Source organism: Meleagris gallopavo, unplaced genomic scaffold (assembly GCF_000146605.3).
Source record: "Meleagris gallopavo isolate NT-WF06-2002-E0010 breed Aviagen turkey brand Nicholas breeding stock unplaced genomic scaffold, Turkey_5.1 ChrUn_random_7180001957856, whole genome shotgun sequence".
NCBI lineage: Eukaryota > Metazoa > Chordata > Aves > Galliformes > Phasianidae > Meleagris > Meleagris gallopavo.
In genome coordinates, this window is record NW_011217770.1 from 45,596 (window position 1) to 67,296 (window position 21,701).

General features: G+C 41.6%; 1 protein-coding gene across 2 annotated transcripts in view; it reads left to right on the forward strand.

Annotated features, from left to right (window-relative positions):
* The first annotated feature begins 3,494 nt into the window (after window positions 1-3,494).
* Window positions 3,495-21,701, forward strand: part of SLC36A4 (solute carrier family 36 member 4) — a 61,417-nt gene continuing 43,210 nt past the window's right edge. Inside the window, exons 1-6 of one of the 2 annotated variants that reach the window (XM_010728438.3) lie at window positions 3,495-3,950; window positions 13,544-13,664; window positions 15,270-15,360; window positions 16,532-16,620; window positions 17,649-17,744; window positions 19,287-19,371. In XM_010728438.3, the coding sequence (XP_010726740.2) occupies window positions 3,752-3,950; window positions 13,544-13,664; window positions 15,270-15,360; window positions 16,532-16,620; window positions 17,649-17,744; window positions 19,287-19,371 (681 nt within the window). In that variant the 5' untranslated portion in view covers window positions 3,495-3,751. The remainder of the gene's footprint in view (window positions 3,951-13,543; window positions 13,665-15,269; window positions 15,361-16,531; window positions 16,621-17,648; window positions 17,745-19,286; window positions 19,372-21,701) is intronic. The other variant, XM_010728439.3, reaches the window with a different exon arrangement.

The following is a 21,701-nucleotide window of genomic DNA, read 5'->3' on the forward strand; positions in this document are numbered from 1 at the left end:
TGGTGAGGGATCTGATGGCAGACACCTTTGTTCTTCTTTTTCAGCATGCAGGCATCACGTTGTGAGGAATCTGTTGTCAGAAACCTTTCGGGGGAGAGCACCAGCAGCTTGGCTGGCCTTAGGCGGCAAGAGGATGCAGCGAAAGAGTTAAGTCCAGGAGGGAGAGGGGCAGGTAGTGAGGCTTCTCATGGCCAAAAAACCTCTTCTTCATGAGGAATCTGTTGCCAGAAACCTAAACTTCATGGTTGTAGGTCCCCTTTTTGTCCTTCTTCTGCCAGCATGGCATTCCTGGGAGCTTGGGTAAGACTCATATGCAGTACCCCCTGAGAGGGCTATCTCCCTGGAGATAAACTCACACAAAAGACTGCTTCCTGGCCATTAATCTGCGGCTTATCGCTCTCTTGTTCCCCTGGCCTTGTCCATCTGTGTCCCTCAGACAAAGGATTTCACAACCTTTGCCCAGGACTTGTTCATCTTTGTCCTCCAGACAAAGGATTTCTCAACCCTGGTCAAGGACTTGTTTGGACTCGTTTCTCAGCAAGCTTTGAGGCAATAACATAAAATAATAATCTCTTACAACACCAGAAGCTCTTCTATGCTGTGCATGATGGAGCACTGGCACAGGCAGCCCAGAGAGGCTGTGAGGTCTCCTCCTTGGAGATCTTCCAAAACTGCTGAGGCATGATTTTGGGCCCCCTGCTTTTGTTGTCCTTGCTTGAGCAGGGGTTGGAGCAGGCAGAACCAGAGGCCCCTTCCCACCTCAGCCATTCTCTGATTCTGTGAATCTAACACAATGGAAACCAACCTTTAGAACTTCTTCCAAAAGACTCATCATGGTGAACAAATACAAGCTGTTCCATGCGTAGCCTGAAACTTCATAGTAGGAAGATGTAACAAAATAGTTTCTGAGCCAATACACATCAAACTAACTCCCTCCTAAAAACTTAAGTCTGCAAGTTTATTACATTTTTTAAGTGATACTGACCACTAAGATGCTGACTTTTTACGACAGTTTAGGATGTTGATATTTTGCCAAAAAGCAAAAATAGGAATGCTTGGAAACTGGCCAATACATACCAGAAAATAGAACATAAGGAATTTATAAGAAAGGAAGCTCACAATTTTGACTGCTGAATTGGAAGTATATATAAATGTTTTCATATCAGTGATCAAATGAGCTATTGCGCTTTGATTCCTAGGTAAGCAATAAGCTATTTGGGATGCAATGAAATGTGGATGCAGCATTCATATTCAAGGGGATATCAAAGTGTGTTCATGTGGTCTTAAGTATATAACAGTGACATAAACCTTGGAGCAATGCCAACCATTTGCCAATCAGACAGGATTATAGACTACAGGCAAACAGATGGCAACATAATTGAGGGCTACTGATGGCTCATTAAAGCATCATGCAAACTAATCATCTTGTAACTTAGAACCTGCATAAAATATTAAAATATGAACTGCTACACAAAGCAGAAGTATAACTAGTCAGATGCAGGCAGAAAGGTCTTTAGTGTGTATGTCTGCACTTCTGATGCATCAGGTACAGGCACAAAAGGACATGCCTTTCTGGATGACACATAATTCAACTGTGAGACTTACTGCCTCAGGGTGGTCTGAAAGACAAATACAAAGAGCCTGAAAAATAGATTCTGCAAAGAATTTGAAGAAAAGTCCCTCAGAACTTGAGAAACCTCTAAATTAAAGCTATTTGATATCTGTGTGGAAAAAACAATACAATCAACAAGTGGAATCCATGATTTCTAAAAGAGATGCTGCAAATGCTATTCAGAATATGAAGCTTAAGGTAAATATGCACTTGGTGACTGCAATATTCACAGCATGAAGTAATTTTGCATTGATGGATGGATGATTAGAAATAAACCAGATGCCTGTATTAAAGTAAATCCTCCCATTCTTACTAAGAGGAACAATACAAATATAGTAAAACCATGAATATCCATCACAACATAAACTCTCCTAAATTTTCTGAACATTAATTGATCACTGCTGACTACTCAGATATTTGGTACATGGAGCATACTAGAGAAATCTCCCTCAACACATCACAAGCCTCTTCCCTGAGGAGTGACCTTTGATGCAGTAGTGAAAGGCAGTAGAAATAAATGGCTTTCCACTGGATGAAATGTGAATTAATGATGTATCATGTCCTTAAATCTCTTCAGCATGTATGAAGGATTTACTGTGCACCAAGTCCTGAAATGCAAAGGTCAAAGTAGAAGGAATGAACATCCTTATTGAATACAGATTTTTAATATAAACTAATAATCTGATACACTTTTTTTTTTAGGCAACAAATTTTGCTGTTATTAGAAACAGCAGAGAACATAGAATATGCATGAATATAAATAAAATTTATATACTCTAAGTGAACACTTCACACAAATATACTGTAAATAGCAAAGCAATTTTTGAAATCAGTAACCTGCAATCACAGGTTGCATACTGTGAGCCCTTTTCCAGAATAAATTCGATAAGCCAATAGCTCACATGAACGGCTCTTTTTTTTTTTTTTAATGCAACTTCATAGAACATAAAGCTGGTGATAGAACGTCATTATTTTCCCTAGTGGAACTTTGTAGATAATTGAATTAATTATACTTCTATCATAGAATGGCCTGGGTTGAAAAGGACCACAATGATCATCTAGTTTCAATCCCCCTGCTTTGTGCAGGGTCGCCAACCGCCAGAGCAGGCTGCCCAGAGCCACATTCAGCCACAGCCTCCTTGGGCAACCTGTTCCAGTGTGTCACCACCCTCTGGGTGAAAAACTTCCTCCTAATATCTAACCTAAACCTCCCCTGTCTCAGTTTAAAACCATTCCCCCTTGTCCTATCACTATCCACCCTCATAAACAGTTATACCCCCTTGTGTTTATACGCTCCCTTCAAATACTGGAAGGCCACAATGAGATTTCCCTGTAGCTTTCTCTTCTCTGAGCTAAATAAGCCCGGTTCCCTCAACCTTTCTTCATAGAAGAATGTATGAAGATGACAGAAGCTTCTGGGAACCTTCAAAAGACTCTTGCATTTCTCCTGATAGGAAAATGATTAATATTTTTTTAATGTGTTTTCATTGCAAAGGTAGTTTTCTGTTTTAGGAAACCAATGGGTGAAAACTTTATTTCTTAAATCATATCAAGCATCAGTATAGGCAGACTTTCATAGCTGTGATGAAGAACACTGATGGGTTATTCTGGGAGCAACTGGCACGAAGGTGGGTTAAGCTGTGAGAGCCAGGTTCGTGGGAGATCAGTCTCCACGTACTTAAAAGCAACAAGAGAAAGTTTGACTGGAGAAGGCTTTCTCAAACACTGTTCCTTTTAAGATAAACAGCAAAACTTCAGCTGAAAATCCTTAGTTTCAAACACCATACTTTCACAGAGTCATGGAATCTTAGGGCTTGGGAGGGACCTCTGGAGATCATCCAGTCCAACTACTTTCCATTCGTTTCTCCTTCTGCCTCTGCCCCCTTAAAGAGCACTATATTAAGGACTTCATATCATGAAAACAAATATTCATGGAATTATAGCATTTACTGCACAATGTTTAATTTCACAGAGAGCAAGGATTCTGTATATTACTTCATCCTGAGGGGAGGTTTAGACTGGAAGGAAGCACAGGGTGAAGCTGAGGCGTTTTCAGGGGCAGCCGCCCAGCATGATAGCTGCTGTTAGGGACCAAAGGTCAGCAAGGGCCGTGGCTGACAAGGCGTCAACACATCCAACATGGCGGCCACCACCAACCCCGGCTGGAGGACCAAACCCACCCACTCCCGCGCGTCCTCTCCTTCCGGCCGTTATCTATGGTTCGCCTCCGCCAGGCGCTGCGCAGCGCATGCGCAGCAGCGGGCCGGCCTGCTCCACATTGGCGGAAGGGCGCGGAGGAGCCGGTGGGAGATGGACGCTACCGGCGGGGAGGAGCTGGGTGAGCCGCGCCGTGCGCGCCGCTGGCGCGGGAGGCCGGTGGGCAGAGAGACGGCAGATCGCCGCGGGGCGGGGAGGGGAGTGACGTGAGGAGCGGCCGGCCGACTTCTTTCCCCCTCTCCTGGAGGCGGAATGGTTCGGCCCACAGGGGATGCGCTGCAGTGTTCGGCGCATCGTGGCGGGCGGGAGGAACCATCCCACCGGGGGGGAAGCGGTGCGCTGCGCCGCTCCTCTCCTTCTGAGCGGTCCGGAGCCGGTCCGGCTCTGGGGGACACCGTGCAGGGGCTGAGGGGAGCGGGGCGAGGTCGATGGGCTCGCGGGGGGCGGCTTCACTTCTCAGGGACCTCGCGGGAAGCTGTCTCCTGAGCTTGGGGAGAGGAGGGGAAGGCAGAGGGGACCGGTCTGAGGCTGGGTGGAGGGCTGCAGCCTCAGGCGGAGCTGTGTGCCCCTGCCTCTGAAGGCTTCCTCCCGTCCCCTGCTGGTGACAGAAAACAGGAGGCTTGCTTCGAGTTTGGATTTCCCGAGGCTAATCCATCCTGCAGTGAGAGGCTGCGAAGTGACGGGGGAAGCTTCATTGCTTCAGTCAGCTGCTCGGGATTGCGGGCATGCCAGGGATTGTCAGACCTTCAGAACGAGATTCTTATTATTATTTACGGAATTATCTGCTTAAAAATGTAGATAAACTCGATTATCTTGATTAAACTTGAGATTTTTTAAAATTGCTGATTGGTCCTGTTGAATACATCTTTGAGTGTATTGATTGTACAGGTTGGGAGTAAGTGCTGATCTGATTGAGGGTAGGAAGGTCCTACAGAGGGATCTGCACAGGCTGGATCAATGGGCTGTGGCCAACTGTGTGAGCTTCAATGAGACCCAGTGCTGGGTCCTGCACTTCGGTTACAACAACCCCTGGCAACGCTACAGGCTTGGGACAGGGTGGCTGGAAAGCTGCACAGAGGGAAAAGATCTGGTGGAGCTGACTGACAGCTGGTTGAATGCAAGTTAGCAGAGTGTCCAGGTGGCCAAGAAGGCAGGTAGCATCCTGGCTTGTATCAGAAATAGTGCAGCTAGCTGGAGAGGGGAGGTGATGGTCCCCCTGTACTCACCACTGGTGAGGCTGCTCCACAAATTTTGGGCCCCTCACTATGAGGATGACACTGAGGCACTGGAACATGCCATAGAAGTGTAGTGAAGCTGTGAAGGATCCGGAGCGCAAGTGTTATGGGGAACTGGGATTGTGTAGTCCGGAGAAGAGGAGGTTTGGGGGGAGACCTTATTGCTCTATACAACTGCCTGAAAGAAGGTTGTAGTGAGTTGGGTGTCGCTCTCTTTTCCCAAGTAATAGCAATAGGATGAGAGGCAGTGGCCTCAAGTTGCACCAGAGGAGGTTCAGGTTGGATATTAGGACAAATTTCTTCTCAGTAAGAGTGGTGAGGTATTGGAACAGGCTGCCCAGGGAGGTGGTGGAGTCACCGTCCCTGGAGATGTTCGGTAACTGTGGAGATGTGACACTGAGAGATGTGGTGTGTGGGCATGGTGGGAGTGGGTTGTTGGTTGGGCTAGGTGAGCTTAGAGGTCTTCTCCAACCATAATGACTCTATGAGTACTTAATAGCATTCAAGTTCTTACCCACGTGTCATTTGTTGACCACATATTAATGATGTAGAAATGTGCGCCTTGGTCTAGATAGTGATTAATTAAGACTTCGCAAATAAATGTGCAATTGTCAGCAGGGGTAAAAGAGCTTCTCTTCAAGAGCATAATAAGCTGTGAAGGCTTTTGGTTTTGTAACTCATGTTTTGTTCTGTTGGTCTTCTGGATTTTGATGGTTTTCATACAGAAGCAAACAATTCTTCCTACTCAGTGGCATTATTGACTTTTCAACATTTATTAATAGAAAAAATCATACATAAAGCAGAATAAATTGACTTCTGTAACAGTCAGAAGTAATGGAGAGAAACATGATGCAAAGTTATCTCCCTCTGCCCCAAATAGTAATTAAAGTAGCCACACTACGCATAGCACACATAGCAAAGAAAGCTAGCAAAATGTAATGTTAACTTTTATTCTGTGAATAATGCTATTATATAGCAATTAAAAAAAAATGGTGCTTCTTTAACACATGAGTTTTCCTTTTAAATTTTAATATTGGAAAATGTTTTTTTTTTTTTTTCTTCTTCTTCTTTTAATTTCTCTTGCATCCAGATGGAGTTATGGTAGTGAGAAATGAGCAGGGGTTGGCTGGTAAGTGGTTGAATGGGATTACCTCCCCCTGGAGCTAAAAAAGATTCACAAGCCATTCAATCCAGGCAGTTGTCCCCTGGGCACTGCTGCTCAGTAACCTCATACTCATTGAGAGCTTGTGTGGTTGTTGTGGGAGTGCATAACAGAGTAACTGTGGTAGAGCCCACGAGTCGAGCCCATGAGTCATGTGTTTATAGACAGTGCTTCACAGTTCACCTTCTGCAGAAAGTACTATGAAGGTTCTTCATAGGCTGAAGATTAGGGTGTGGAGGAAAATACTTGTGGTTAAAGGCTTAACTGAGAGTTATATTGTGCATTGCTTACTGAACCAGTTGTGGATTCTGAGAAGAAGAGTTACTGTTTTCTCTGTGACTAAATATTTTTGAGAGCCCTGGTTCTGACTGCTGAAAGAGCTTCTCCACGACTTCAAGATGATAAATATACATCTGTAAATTGAGTGGAATTGCTGAGCAAGTGCCTCATCTTGTCACAGTGGTGGCTGTTCCCTGGATGGTGGTGTGATCCTGTGTTACCGACCAGGAGTGTATCTGCTGTGCACAGACCTGGTTGTCAGTCTTGTCCCATATAGAAGCCACAGCTTGGTTATGTGACAGAGCCTGTGAGCTTGTGTGTAGGTTATCAGTGTACCCTGTGAGAAAATACAAGCTTCAAATCATATTTAGGCTAGTATATAGACTTAGTGCTTCTGATTTCTGCTTTTATGCAGCAATCAAAACAAGAGTGAATTAAATCAAGCCTGTATCCCTGTAACAGAGACAGTGAGTCACCATCTGTTTAATAAACATTTTATGGGGCTCTGAATCTCCTGCTGTGTTTCTGGCTGTGTTAGCAAGTTCTTGTGTAGGAGCTGTAAGTAAGTGATGAAGTATCTGTGAGATTCACTTTGGTTAATGTTTTTGCCACAGGCATATAATGTACATAGGTTGCTCTGAAAGTAATGCCTCCTATTTATTTCCTTGGAAACTTCAACAGATACAAAGAGCTCAGTGATACTGTTTATAGAGCAAATTCTCAGCTACGAAACACTAGTCACCACCATTAAATGTGTATTTTTGCCATTGATGAATTAGAGCCTACATGCTGCGCTCATAAAAATCTGCACCAGCAAAGGTGATCCACTGTTACCATTGCTGAAATGCACCACTCATTGCCTCAAACAGTGGCTGTGACCACAGTGCTCTCCATAAATGTTCAGCAAGCATTGATGAATGTCAGTGGGTACCATCTTTTTCACACAGAAGCATCCAGTTGCACACCTTCCTGTGCACTTCCATGTCAGATATCATTCTGACACACTGCCCCTCTGCTGCCATCTGGTGCCATGCTGTAACTCCAATATCCACCTCTGGTGTCATGAGCCGACAATATAATAGAAGGCATTACTTTCTGAGCATCCCTCATACACTGGGAGTGTTGCTCCAACAAGATCTGTCTTCTTTCATAAACAGTAAATCCAGCTGATAAAACGGTTATAAGCTATATCCTGCCCCTAAATCTTTTTTTACATGTCAAATCCAGTTCTCGCTGTTAGATCACACTTCCCAAACCCTCAAGGGAAACAAAAACAAGCTGCTAAATTGATTTGCAAAGCAGATTTTAGATAAGAATTTGCCCAGGGGGTGAACTTCTCTGAAGGAACAACAGGAGATTATTTGACTGCGTTTTTCATATTTCTTTGTCTTAAATTTGGTTGGCAGCTGTGGAAACAGCTTCATCCTTTTGTTGCCCTTTCAGCCATAAATGATGGAGCTTAGTTTTGTCACCTGTGGTGCTAAGAGGTTCAGTTAGTTTTTGGAGTGTTAATGGCTTGAGGAATACAGAAAAATTAACTGAAGTTCTTAGTGAAAATGCATTTGCTTGCAGAACTTTCTAGCTAAGGGATTACTTGAGTGTGCTATAGATAGGTTTAGAATTAAGTACATTTAGTAACAGCTCAACAGTTTCTTTGGCAGTAAGTCTACAGAGATGCAGTTGAGTTCTAGGGGGTAGGAAGATGCACCGAACAGGAAATATTGGTCAGCACAATTTAAGCATTACATTTTAATCTCCTGCTGTATAGTAAATGGTTGCCTAGTGGCTGAAGTTCCTCAGAGGTCTGAGGATGCAGGATTGATGTTTGTGTGATGTAGCATGGCATGAATCTGTCATGGATCAGTGATGTCTTGTTGACAGTAGTAGTGCTGCTTGCAGAGCTTTTTGGCATCCTTCTTTTGTGGATGTTTACAGAAGAGTGCAGAAACAACAACAAATATATAATATTTGCATAATATATAACAGGCGAGGACAGGCTGGATGAAGTGTTTGGTCTAACAAGGTTTTTGTAATAGTGCTGGAAAAGGGGTTTGTATTAGCTGATAGACATTTGAAAATTGTATGATACTTTGGCTAGATAGAAGCAAAGCATGCGTAGAGATGGGTTGTCATTTTGTGCTGTGTTGAATCATGAAATGTGATGCAAAATCACGGAATGCACAGAATCCAGTTCTAGCCCCTTGCTGTGGGCTGATTGCTGCCAGGTCGGGCTGCCCAGGGCTTGTTCCTGCTCTTCAGCACCTCCAGGGACAGGGCATCCACAATTGCTCTGCAAATACCATTACTGAAGTGTATCTGGAATAGTGAGTAATGTTTGGATGCATTTGGGGTAGCTTGGAGGAACAGGAACCTAAGAAAGACTGAGATCGATGTTGTACCATATGCTTCATGAGGCAACAGGCCGCTGGGTTCACCTCCAGATGTTTGGCATGCTTGTGCTGTTCTTGTAGTTCAATAGTTTAATCTTGTAGAGTTTAATGCCCTGATTATGCTTATTGGACCATGCAGGAGGGCCACTAAGATGATCAGAGGGCTGGAGCACCTCCCCTGTGAGGATGGAACTGGGATTGTTTAGCTTGGAGAAGAGAAGGCTCTGGGGAGACCTCATTGTGGCCTTCCAATATTTGAAGGGAGCTTATAAACACGAGAGTTTTTTTGTTTATGAGAGTGGATAGTGATAGGACAAGGGGGAATGGTCTTAAACTGAGGCAGGGAGGGTTTACGTTAGATATTGGGATGAAATTTTTCACACAGAGGGTGGTGATACACTGGAACAGGTTGCCCAAGGAGGCTGTGGATGCCCCATCCCTGGAGGCATTCAAAGCCAGGCTGGATGTGGCTCTGGGCAGCCTGCTCTGGTGGTTGGCGACCCTGCACATAGCAGGGGGGTTGAAAAAACATTGTGGTCCTTTTCAACCCAGGCCATTCTATGATTCTATGCTAGGAAGCACTCTAAGTTAACTTTGGTATTCCATGCTAAAGCTCTGACAGTGACTATGTACTACTCGCAGACGGTCTCAGGCTAGGTCCATGTAGGCTGAGTACTTGCTGTTCTACTTTGTGGGTATGTATCTGCTTTGTGGGACAGAGAAAGGTTAATTTTTTTTCACTGATGTGCTCTAGACCACATGCTTGGATCCATTAGATTTGTGTAATATCCAGAATTAGATATCTGCACAAGTATGGACTGTGCAGCTGGGACACAGCTGCAGTACCCCCAGCAGTAGAGATCTGTTGTCAGAGCCATGCTGAGAAAGCTGCATGATCAAAAATTATGTTATGTCTTACCACTGTCACTGTTGGCTGATTCATTCATATATTGTAGCCCCAAGCTGTATACAAGTCATGGGATCAAGGAATAATGTTGGGGAGAAGGAGGCAATTCAGGAACTTTGGAATGCCTGGTTCTGAGTGGAGAGGCTGCAGTCCTTTTTGGGTGATGAATCATTCTGAAAAGTTGGCATCTTCATTCCATAGATGAGAGAACATCCCTGTGCTTCCATGCATGCCAAATACAGGGAATTTAAATAAATCAAGATTGTATATTTTGTCTGACCTGCATATGTCTTCTATTTTGTAAATTCTTACATTCAAAAGCGCTTTATTTTTTGTCACAATCAATTGCTGGATGGGACAAATGAGTTCAGGGCTCAAGACCTGAGGTAGGGCTGACAGGGAAATGGAGCAGTGAGTGTCTGCTGCAGACAAGTGATGAAGAGGTAGATGAAGCTGTCTTTAAACAACTGGAGGGAGCCTTCTGCTCGCAAGTCCTAGTTATCTTGGGGGAATTTACCCTCCTAATGCCTTCTGGGGAGGCAATGTCACAGGGTCTAAAGAAATGAGGATTTTTCTGGAGTGTTGTATTTCTCATTGATAAAAGTTTTGATGCTGAAATCTTATTCTACAGTAGTTAAAAAAAAAAAAAAGTTTGAATTAAATTACCAGTTATTGCAAATATTAGCATTTTGCTTTGTGTAGTAGCTCACATGTTTTTATGGAATGTACTGAAATAATAATGACTTCTTAAAAAAATATATGATCAAATAAACCATAAGAACACTCATATTTCTTTTTTCTTAAGGGGGATCTGGCTCTGAAGTAATTCTTTAGTGAGCTACAGAACCTCTTTGAAAAAGTTAATGATTAAGGAAAAAAACCCACAAGGCCAGGTTGGTTGGCATCCTGGGCTACGTGATCTATTGCCTGATTTAGTGGTTGGCAGCCCTGCCTGTGATGGGGGGGCGGGGAGGGGGTTGAGCTAAATGATTTTTTGTCCCTTTCTACCCAAGCCATTCTGTGATGATTCTATGGTTGTTAGATTCATTATTTCAAAATAGGAATGTATTCCTAATTGCATGCCTGCTGGGTAAGACATCCAGAGTTGATACTTTGTTTGGACTGATACTAGAGGGAAAAGACTTCCATTCTAATAGAAGAGTACGTGGATTTTGGTGAGCACTGTGAGCACGGCAGTAACTCAGCTCAGGGTGACAGGTCATGGTGTCCTACAGTACTGCTCAGCACAATGCACTGGCAATAGAGGGAAGGGACCCTCTTGCTGACCCTTCTTTTGATCAATACGGGTAGTACACACCATATAGTGAAAGGTGATTCAATCTATCTCAACTTGTATAATTAGAATTTGGCCGAGTATAAATTTGATTTATGCTGTACTGTCCATTTAGATCTGACCTCTGATGCTGCGTTCCCCTGTACTCCTCTTGGTTTTCTTTTTTTTTTTTTTCCAAGTGTCTTCAATATCAGCATTCGTCTTCATTGACACTTAGTTCAGATGACTTGGTGCTGTCTTTAGGTGAGGTTGATCTACAGGCTTTAATTTTAACTAGCTGGATTTCAAGGCGAGACTGGATCAGGCCATGAGCAACCTGATCTAGCTGTGGTGTCCCTTTTCACTGGAGGGGAGTTGGTCTAGATGGCTTTCAGAGTTCCCTTCCAGCTCCTAGGGTTCTATGATAAGCTACCTTCTATCTTATTGGATATATAACACTTGTTAATAGTTGTTTGAAGTTCCTATCGCTTGTGTTTGGCTTCAGTGCCCTGCTTTGGGTTTAGACTTAAGATTTAATAAGGATCTTTTTGAACAGCAGATTTTCAGTGTATTCTGTATTTCCTACAGGCTTTGTGCATGTATCTTGTTTTTACATCAAGTAGTGATTTTATTAGGTTGACCACGATAAGTCCCTAAATAAAGCCTGTACCTGGCAAGTGTGTTCTGCTGTGTACTTTGGAAATGACAGTCATCCACCTCTTCTTTTAAATGCTTCTGCAGTGGCGCTGGTGTTACACATCTGTTTGAGATCGGTTCAGCAGATTTTATGAATGGGTGCCGCAGAAGGCAAATACTCTTTTTGCTGTTGGCAGGATTTGTTTTGCTTAACTGTAATCATTTAGAAATGGTTCTAGTTTAATCAATGCGGAACTGGCAAAAGCTGCTAGCATTGCCTGAGAGGCAATTTTGTTCACTGCTGGCTGCTTGCAGTTTCTTAGTGCTGTTATTTAGCTAGATAGCAAGATTGCATATGTTGACTGCAGTGTCATTTTATGCTGCTTTAAAAAGACCTTGAAATTGCAGTTCGAGCATGTAGTTAATTCAGTTATCTAGGTTCTCCTGACAGTGATGGGGGATATCTTCTAGCATACCTGTTGTATCAATCGGTTGTCTTGGGTACAGGACTTGAAGGTATCATGAGTAGGTCTGTGATGATACTACACTGGGAGGAGTTGCTCACTCCCTTGAGGGTAGAGAGGCATTGCAGAGAGATTCTGATGAATTAGAGGGCTGGGTGACCAACTATAATGAGTTTAACAGAAGCAAGTGCTGAATTCTGCATCAAGGGTGGGACAGCCCTGGATCAGTCGTGATCTCCACGTACAGACGTGGAGATGAGATGCTGTAGAGCAGCCCCAGGGAAAGGGATTTGGGGGTTTTATGGCAAGGTGGACACGAGTTAACAGTGTGCAACCAAAAGGACCAGCTGCACCCAGAGTGCATCAGGTCCAGCATTGCTCCGTGCTGGTGCATCCTCACCTCCAGCACTGGCGTAGTTTTGAGCACCACAATACAAGAAGGATATAAGAGAGGATTCAAGTGAGGGTTACAGAGATGGGGGAGGATCTGGAGGGCAAGGTATATGAGGAGCAGCTGAAGTCTGTGTTGTGCTCAGCCCAGAGCAGAGCAGGCTGAGGGGAGGCCTGATGGCGGCTGCAGCTCCTCACAGGGAGCAGAGGGCAGCGCTGAGCTCTGCTCTGAGTGACAGTGACAGGGCCGAGGGAACGGCATGGAGCTGCGTCAGGGGAGGGGCAGCTGGGGGTGAGGGAAAGGGTCTGCACCGGAGAGTGGTGGGCATGGAACAGCCTGCCCAGGGCAGTGGGCACAGCCCCGAGCTGCTGGAGCTTAGGGAGTGTTTGGACAGTGCTCTCAGACGTTGGGTTTGGGTTTTGGGAGGTCTTGTGTGGAGCTGGGAGTTGGAGTTGATCCTTGTTGGGTCCCTTCCAACTTGGGATATTCTGTGACTCTGTGATCAGTGATAGGATGGAATGATTGGATGGAGGTTACCCTTACTTTCCACTTGCAAGAGCTGGTGAGTAGACTACGTGCTTAATGTTGAAAACAGCTAACAGCACTCTCATCAATTGATCAATCAATGTCATCCTTTCCTAGTGCTGGATGACCTTTCTTTTTTCCCTGTATGTTGTATTAGCTTTTAAAACTGTATAAACCATCATTGTTTTGATGATACAAACTTGTTTTTCTTAAAGCTGTAGTGTTTGGCCGTAAGCCAGCCTACTTTTGAATAATGTGAATGTGCACCCCTTTAAAGTGAGACAGCATTTCTTCTGTAGATGTGTGATGTAAATAACTATCTGCCCAAATCAGCTTTATACTTAGTAACATAAAGAAATCTCACAGAATGGCAAATTAGTTGAAAATTGTCTTTTATTTCTAAACTGTACATTTCTTTCTAAGACTAAGTTTGTTTTAACTCTGTTGTTTAGACATGGAAGTAATGAAGCCTTTAATTGATGAACAACATTCAGATGTTTCTGATGAGGAGCATGAAAATAATTTCCTGCCAGTTGAGAAGCATTATCAACTTGATAGTGAAGAAGGCATTACGTATGTATTATTCTTAACTATCAGCTTGTTAAAAATAGTAACCTCCAACTTTCTTCTCATAAGTAGCTTACTAAACTCTTAAGTGGTTTACCTGCAACCACGCTATGGTTTTGTAGATATACTTAAGGCTTTTCATAGTTTTACAACAATTAGTGGATTGTGCAGAGGTTCTTTGGAAGCTAACAGTATGCTGACTAAAATACTACAAGGTGACCATTGTTAAGTGATTGGGCCTCTCAAAATCCAAACACTTCTTACAGTGTATTTGGTTTGAATTAATTTTATAATAAAAAACTTAAGATACATTGGAAATAAATCATTTTTTGAAGTTATGTTTGAAGAACTTGTAAGTTCTGTTTTTGTTATTTCTTTTTTATTGAGTAAAGCTTTCATGGTCACAAAACACAATTCTGACAGGTAATTGTTTTGAATGTTATCATTATAAAATAGCTTTGATGAAACTTTGAATCTTTCTGAGGCAAAATGACAATAAAATTACACAGAATATAGCCTTTAGCAAAGTGGAAGAGGGACCTGGAGGTCAGACTTATATGTCCCATTTGAAGGAACTCATTTCTAGAGATTAATAAGAACATCCTTTGAATGTGCTAGACCACTTTAAAGTACTTAGAACAAAGAGATGATTTACAGATCATCTTTATCAATGACCTTAACAGTGGGATTGAGTTAACCCTCAGCAAGTATGTTAATGATACAAAGCTGCCAAACAGAAGGAAGGGATGCCATCCAGAGGGATCTGGACAGGCTCAAACTGTGTGCCCATGTGAACCCAGTGAGGTTCAACAACACCAAGTGCAAGGTGTTACGTTTGAGTTGGGGCAATCCCAGGTAAGTCTGCAGACTAGGAGAGCTCATTGAGAGCAGCCGTGCAGAGGTGGAGGAGAACCTAGTGGTTGAAAAACTGGAAGGCCAACTGTATCCAGAGCAGCATCAACAGTGTGATGGCCAGCAGGGTGAGGGTGTTGATTGTCCTCCTTCAACTCTGCACTCAGGAAACCTCACACTGCATCCAGCACAAGAAAGACATAGAGCTGTTGGAGCTGGCCCAGAGGAGGGTCATAGAGATGTTCAGAGGGCTGGAGCACCTCTCCTGTGAAGAAAGGCTGAGAGAACTGGGCTTGTTCATTCTGGAGAAGACAAAGCTCTGGGATGATTTCATCTTGGCCTTCCTGTACTTGAAGGGAGCTTATAACAGGAGGGAGAAGTGACTTGACATGGTCTGATATTGTTAGGATGAGAAAGAACGGTTTTATCCTAAAAGAGGATATATTTAGATTAGATGTTAGGTAGAAATTTTCACTGAGAGGGTGGTGAGGCCCTGGCGCAGGCTTCCTGGACAAGTTGTAAATGCCCCATCCCTAGAGGTGTACAAGGCCAGGTTGGATGGGGCCCTGGACTGCCTGATCTAGAGGGTGGCAAGCAGCCCATGGCATGGTATTGGAACCAGATGTTCTTTAAGATCCCTTTCAGCTGAAGCCTTTCTTATATGCTAATAAAGGATGGAGGGTGGTCTTCCCCCATCCAGTGTGAATGTACTTCTAATGAGATTATGTGATGTGTGACTTGCTCTGTTTGTGTCCTTAGGTTTATACAAACACTTACCCACCTTCTCAAAGGAAACATTGGAACTGGGCTTCTTGGTCTTCCTCTTGCAATAAAAAATGCTGGCATTGTGGTAAGACTTAATTATTTTTCATAGATAGAAAAATTACTTAGGAAGATCTATAAATATGTGGCAGAGCCTGAAAAACTATATAGTTGTGGTTTGTACCTACCTACTTGGGTTGTTTTCTGTTTGTCCTTTTGAGTGTGGTGAAGATGTGAAGGTTGACACAAATTCAAACAAACTTTTTTTTTTAAATCTAGGTAATTCTGTTAGAATATGTTGTATTTTTGCTTAGCCAAAACATTTTTTTTTTATGTAGAAAACAAAACAAAGCAAACAAACAAACAAAAAAGTCTGAAACCAGAAAAATGTTGATTTATTCAGATTCTTATGAATGAGATTTGTTTTTGGGTTCATCTCGTTTTGTCCAGACTTCTTTATAGCCAGATTGTATGTCAGAGGATGTACTGTTATCTTCTTAAATCAGACTTCTGTTTCTGAGCACAATTAGTTTATACCAGACAACAAACAGTATCGTTTTCTAAGGCAGTGTAAAATTCATCAAGTGAAATTTTCAACTAAATAAGGCAATTCTTTATTATAGAAGGCTTAATGTAAGGATGAAAGCTATGTGTGAATAGCAGGTACCTTTTGTGAAAACTTGTGGTCAAACTTATGTTCTAAAAGAAATTACTTCATTCAGAAATTCTGTGACTCATAGTTGTAAAAGTTATCAGGGGAGTGACTGTGACATGTTTTTTTCCCCCCTTTGTTTTTATATTTTATTACACTACACATCATCAGCTGTTCTAATGCAATGGGAAGAAGCCTTTAAAATGGCTGATGACAATGAAATCGTCCAAGGCATGGTATGGAAATGTGCAAAGTATTCAGCCTTTTCTTGTGATAATTCTTTTGATGAATATCTTAATGAAACTGTTAATCTGTTAATGGGGGGAAGTTCTTCGTGCTCCCTTGCTATTTACTGAATGATGATCTCTAAGAAATTATCTATCAATCAGTTAAAAAGGAGGAATGCCATAGGAAGTCAGCTGCAAATCCTCCATTGGTTTGGGGGGGAGAGGATGCATAACATTTTGAATCCTTAAAATCTATTTATGTGCTGAAATGTGAAATTTTTGCATGTACAGATTTCCCCCCACTGTATTTTCATGAGAAGTTCTGTTTATATTGCTTCTGTTGTTTATATCCTTTTTCCTCTTTTTTGTCTCCATACCAGGTTGGACCAGTCAGCCTTGTGTTCATAGGAATTATATCCATTCATTGTATGCACATCTTGGTACGTTGCAGCCACTGTCTATGTCAGAGGTAAATGTGGAACTACTCACTCTGTTGCTGAGTTGGAATATTATTTTTTTTTTCTTCTCCAATTCTGATTTTTGGTCTGTGGAATGACATGATATTGTCGCAATTTGTTCAGGTCAAAATTTTGTACTTAAAAAAAAAAGGAACACACATGCTTATGGTGCAGCTACAAGTGATAGCTGTGCTGCGACCAACACTATGTTAATACATTGATAAAAAATTTCTTCTCTGCTCCTACACAAAATTAAGTTGGTGTAATATATATTGTCCAATATGCTGTTCCCTCTCTTAATAGGGAAGTAATCGGGTCTTTGTCATTACAGTTTTACTAGCTTGCCTTCAGTCCTTTAACCCCCTTGTATCTTCATAGTTTTCTTAGCTTCTCAATCTTCACAGCTTTGAAAAATGTTCAATTTATAAATTGTTAGTTTGTAAATACAGGATAAACGGCGAATTGTTAATTTATTTTATGCTTATATGTGAGCTCTGTTTCTTTGGATTGTGACAATTGGATTCTTCAAAATTGTGGTGCTAAGAAATGTGTTGAAGTGCTAACAGTGAACAGATAAATGCTAGACAGTCTTTCAAGTGAGATGTAGGACACTTTGGGGGAAGTTGTTTCAAATTGGGCTGGCAGTATTTCCATTAGTTGTTATTGTCGTTAACCACTTTTATCTTGGTCAGATGTTAAAGGGCAGCAGTGAAAGTTCTCCTGCTAATGTTTCTGAAATGAAAACACACAAAGCTGTTAGTGTCCACATAGCTGGAAAAGCTATCATTCAAAAAAAACCCAAACTGTTTTAGTACTATTGAATTAATAGGAAACAGCTTTGGTTTACATGCTTAGAGAGTGCTAGATATTCCTTCTTGTGAGAAAGGAGCCCAAGCTGTACTTCTGAAATTCAGTAACTACAGAGTGGAGTCACAGATGATTCCTTATGACTCTGTGAGGCCACCAGCATTTTCAGAGTGGAGATTTAGGCTCTGATTGTTTCTAGTAACTCCATTCTTTCTTCATTCCTTGATCTCAGGTTGAAAAAATCCTCACTGGGTTATAGTGATACAGTTAGTTATGCCATGGAAGTGGGACCTCTGACTGCCCTTCAGAAAAGATCCTCCTGGGGAAGGTAAGTTGTCAGTGGAATTTAATAAATCAGTTATTAAAATTAATGGCTACACTTCGAATGATTAGGAGACTGCTTTTTACTGAGCTGTAGCTAGTTTTAAGAATGCATTCTCTGTATTTGAAATAAGAAATACTGTTGCATAAGGTTATTTCCTGGAGTCAACTCGTGTGCTGGGGATGACTGGGGAGTGAGTCTGCCTGTAAGGTATTTTCATTTGTAAGGAGTTGTGAAGGAAAGAATTTTGATGTGTAGTATAGGATGGCATATGGTATAACCAGAAGTGCATTCTGTATTGCCTAATGTAGTAATGAAAATTTCTGCCAGCTTTTACCACAAACGTGTCTCACTGCATCAGACTTTGCTTTCTGAGCAAGTTGATTCTGCAAACATAAATGACTTTTTGTATTTAGTCTAGAAGGGATCAAAGCATTCCTTTTCTTGACAGAAATAAAAATCATGGAGAAATAGTTACTACATTTTTATAGGAGCAGCCTGCAGGTATTGATAGCTTGTTGTCTCTCTTAAATGCTTTATCCCTCTTGGGGAAAAAAAAAGATCATCATATTGTCTTTGCCATCTGTTGCTGTATAGCTTATATGGTATGACTACACAGTGAAACTGAAAATCTGAGTTGTTGTTCCATGTTAATATTAAGGGATTTTTCCCTCTCTCGAGGAGAAGAATATTTTTGCCTTGTTGTTTTCAAGGATTTAGCACCTTGTATCATGTGTTTTGGCTGTCACTTGGTTTCAAATAAGACCAAGGGAAGTTGTGTTTCAGGATCTTTTGTGATGACTTCATAGGAATGGACTGGAGCTGAGATTAGAGGAAGATTGGTCTGTAGTGAAATAGAGTGAAAATACTGAAATGCACCAAAGAGTTACATGCCACAAATGACAATTCTGTTTCCAAAGACACCATGCTTCAGCAAATCTGTTCACTGGGGCATTTCTCTATTAGATAGAGAACTACATCTAGTGGAACTATTAGGAGAGTTTCATTATGATGTGTCTTCAGGCCACCATCCTGTGAATCATTTTTCAAAAACAATATAAACCATCGTTTAGAATTTTTTTTTCCAGGAGACACAGTGTCTGAATGTGTATTTGGATACATTTGTATAGATCCAAATAGCTGTGAAATGTTTGTCATCTTGAGTTGTTGGAGCTTATATAACTAAGACTGTATGAGACATTTCATCTCTGGTATCAGTGGGAAACAGCTGTGTTATAGTGCTAAATTACTGCAGCAGAAGTTATTTGCAAACTGAGTGTCTATGTCCATTGTTTATATTTGTACAACACCGTTACGTGTTTGAATTTCCCTGGATGCCACTTTAAAGCATGTGATATGCCTTTAAAAAAATGCTTAGAAAATCACTGCCACCATCAAAAAAGCCACAAAACCACTTTATTTTTGTCGTAAGAGGAAACTACATTCCAGTGCTGGTGAGATTAGTTTACAGGAGTTATAATTGTGTTAGCTAGAAATAGGTTAACATATGTGAACTATAACGTATGTTTGTTTATTTTTCCTTCTCAGGTATATTGTGGACTTTTTCCTAGTGATAACACAGCTGGGATTTTGTAGTGTATATGTTGTATTCTTGGCAGAAAACGTTAAACAAGTGAGTAAATATACCGTATGGAAACAACTTTGGCATTTAATTTGTTTTTTCACTACTTTTATTTCCTTCTACAGTCCAAAAGAACTTGTAGAATGTGGAGCTGAGAAATGCACAGAATACACTCTGTCGTGGTTTCCTCCAAGTTGCTTTTGGAAAAAAGAGGCAGTGTGCAAAGTGATCTAAACTGGCATATTGTGCAGGTGGTTGTAGCTTCATTGCCCTCTGATTTGTTTGTCAGGTTTTGAAATGAATCTTAAAAACTGGTAAAAATACAAGACTGCGTTAGGTCTAGCATGCAGTTTTCTCTGAACTTTTCTGTTTTACCAGGCTTCGCTGCTGCCTTTTTTTTTTTTTTTTTCCTCCTGATCTCCCAAGTGTATTTTACCCTTTTCGTGTCATGGGAATCTTTCTTTTATCTGTTTTTGTTCAACCTCTTCTGCTTTCCAGAACTGTCTTGCAGTTATTTAGCTGCTTATTGTCCCATAGAATCTGTTGAATCTAAACCAATCCTGATCTTGCTCTTAAAAAAAATACCTGGTCTTGGAATTTCCATAACCTCCCAGTTAGTTGGTTCCAATGCTTTGTTATCTGTTAGACAACTTCTTACTTGAGTCTAAGCTAGAAGTGATTATTTGCAATTTAAGTCTGTTATTTCCTGCTCTGCTTCCAAGTGTTTTACTGTATGGATGCCTTTTACATTTTTGAATATTGATATCACATCTCCCCTCACCTCCTTTTTAAACAAATTTTTAGTTTCTTCCATCTTTATTTGCAACTAAGTGATATTTTTCTTACTTTCTGTGAATGTTCTGTAGTTGGTTATGTACTTCTTGCCAAGTTTTATCCCAGCAGTTGTTTATGCTGGTCTAGCTGAAGTCTTGCTTGTGACCGGTAGACTTGAGAGGTTTTTTCGCAGGTCTTGCAGCTCATATTCTAGACTTGACATTTCAGTATAATGATCATCTTGCAGGAGCATGTTGTTATTAGTTCATGATTGATTTGTGATTCACTGTGACTTCTTGATCCTTCACTGCAGAGTTACATCCTGGCATTTCTTCTAGTTCATTTTATACTGATAGTTTCTCTTTATCTATGAAATTCTTTATTTGTCCTTATTGAATTGTTGTTTGGCAGAGCTCAGGGCTGAGTTTTCCTTCTGTATTCTTTCACTTTGACTTTCTTAAGTCAAATATTTTGTAATGCTAGATTTATGAAAAAGTCAATTAAAACTTGCAAGTGAATTCTCACAGCCAGAAAATGTCTGTATACATCCCAAGCAGCCCTCAAACCTTTCAATAAAATCAAACTATCATTTTTCTGCCACACAGTCATTTGTCATTGATAAAACCAAACAAAAGCATGCATGGAACACGCACACTAGATCTCACTTGCAGTGTTACTGCTCTAACACGCACAGCGTGAGGAATAAGCAAGACCATCTATTAGCTTTTGCTCAGTTCCAGAGCTACAACATCATTGACACAAGTGAGACTTGGGAGAAGTCCTGTGACTGTTGTGTCATGATGGACAGTTGTAGGCCCTTCAGCAGGAGCAGTCAGGAGGGGCGATGAGGGCTGGCACTGTGTGTGAGGGAGGAGCTGGGCTGTTCCTTATTCAAGGGTATCTTGAGATTGGCTGCCCTTACTCTTGTGGATAACTTTTAACTTCCTGTATTTTAACTGACAGCGCATACATTGGTCATGCATCTAGCAATATGTGCTGGTCATACATCTGATACAAACAAACAGGCCCAGGAAATTCCTGAGGTACACTGAAGATAACTTCATAGTACAGGTACTAAGGGTTCTAATAAGACACAGGTACTTATATTTATTGTTTCTAAAAAGAGTGTTTTATGGGAGAAGTGATGATTGGTGACTGTCTTGGCCATGGTGACCATGGAGTAGTTGAGTTTTAAGTTTTTGGTAATAGGAGGAAAACTGCCACCAAAACTTTGTCCCTAGATATTGGGAGAGCAGACTTTGGGCTGCTCAAGAAACTAATTAGCAGGGTCCCTGGGAACCTGCTTTTGAAGAGAATGGGGTCCAGCAATGCCGGTCACTTTTTAGGAGCCATCTCCAAAGAGTGCAAGAGCAGGCAATTCCGAAATGTCAGAAGTCAAACAGAGCAGAAGACTGATGTGGCTGAGCAAGGATCTTCTAGAGCTTAGTTGGAAAAGTCTACGGATGCTAGAAATGAGGCTGGGCAACATGAGAGATCTACAAAGATGCTGTTTGCCATAGTAGGAAGAGTCTGTGCAGCCAAAGCTCTATTAGATTTGAAGCTAGCCAATACTTCAGGGGACAACAAAAAAGGTGGTTTTTTTTTTT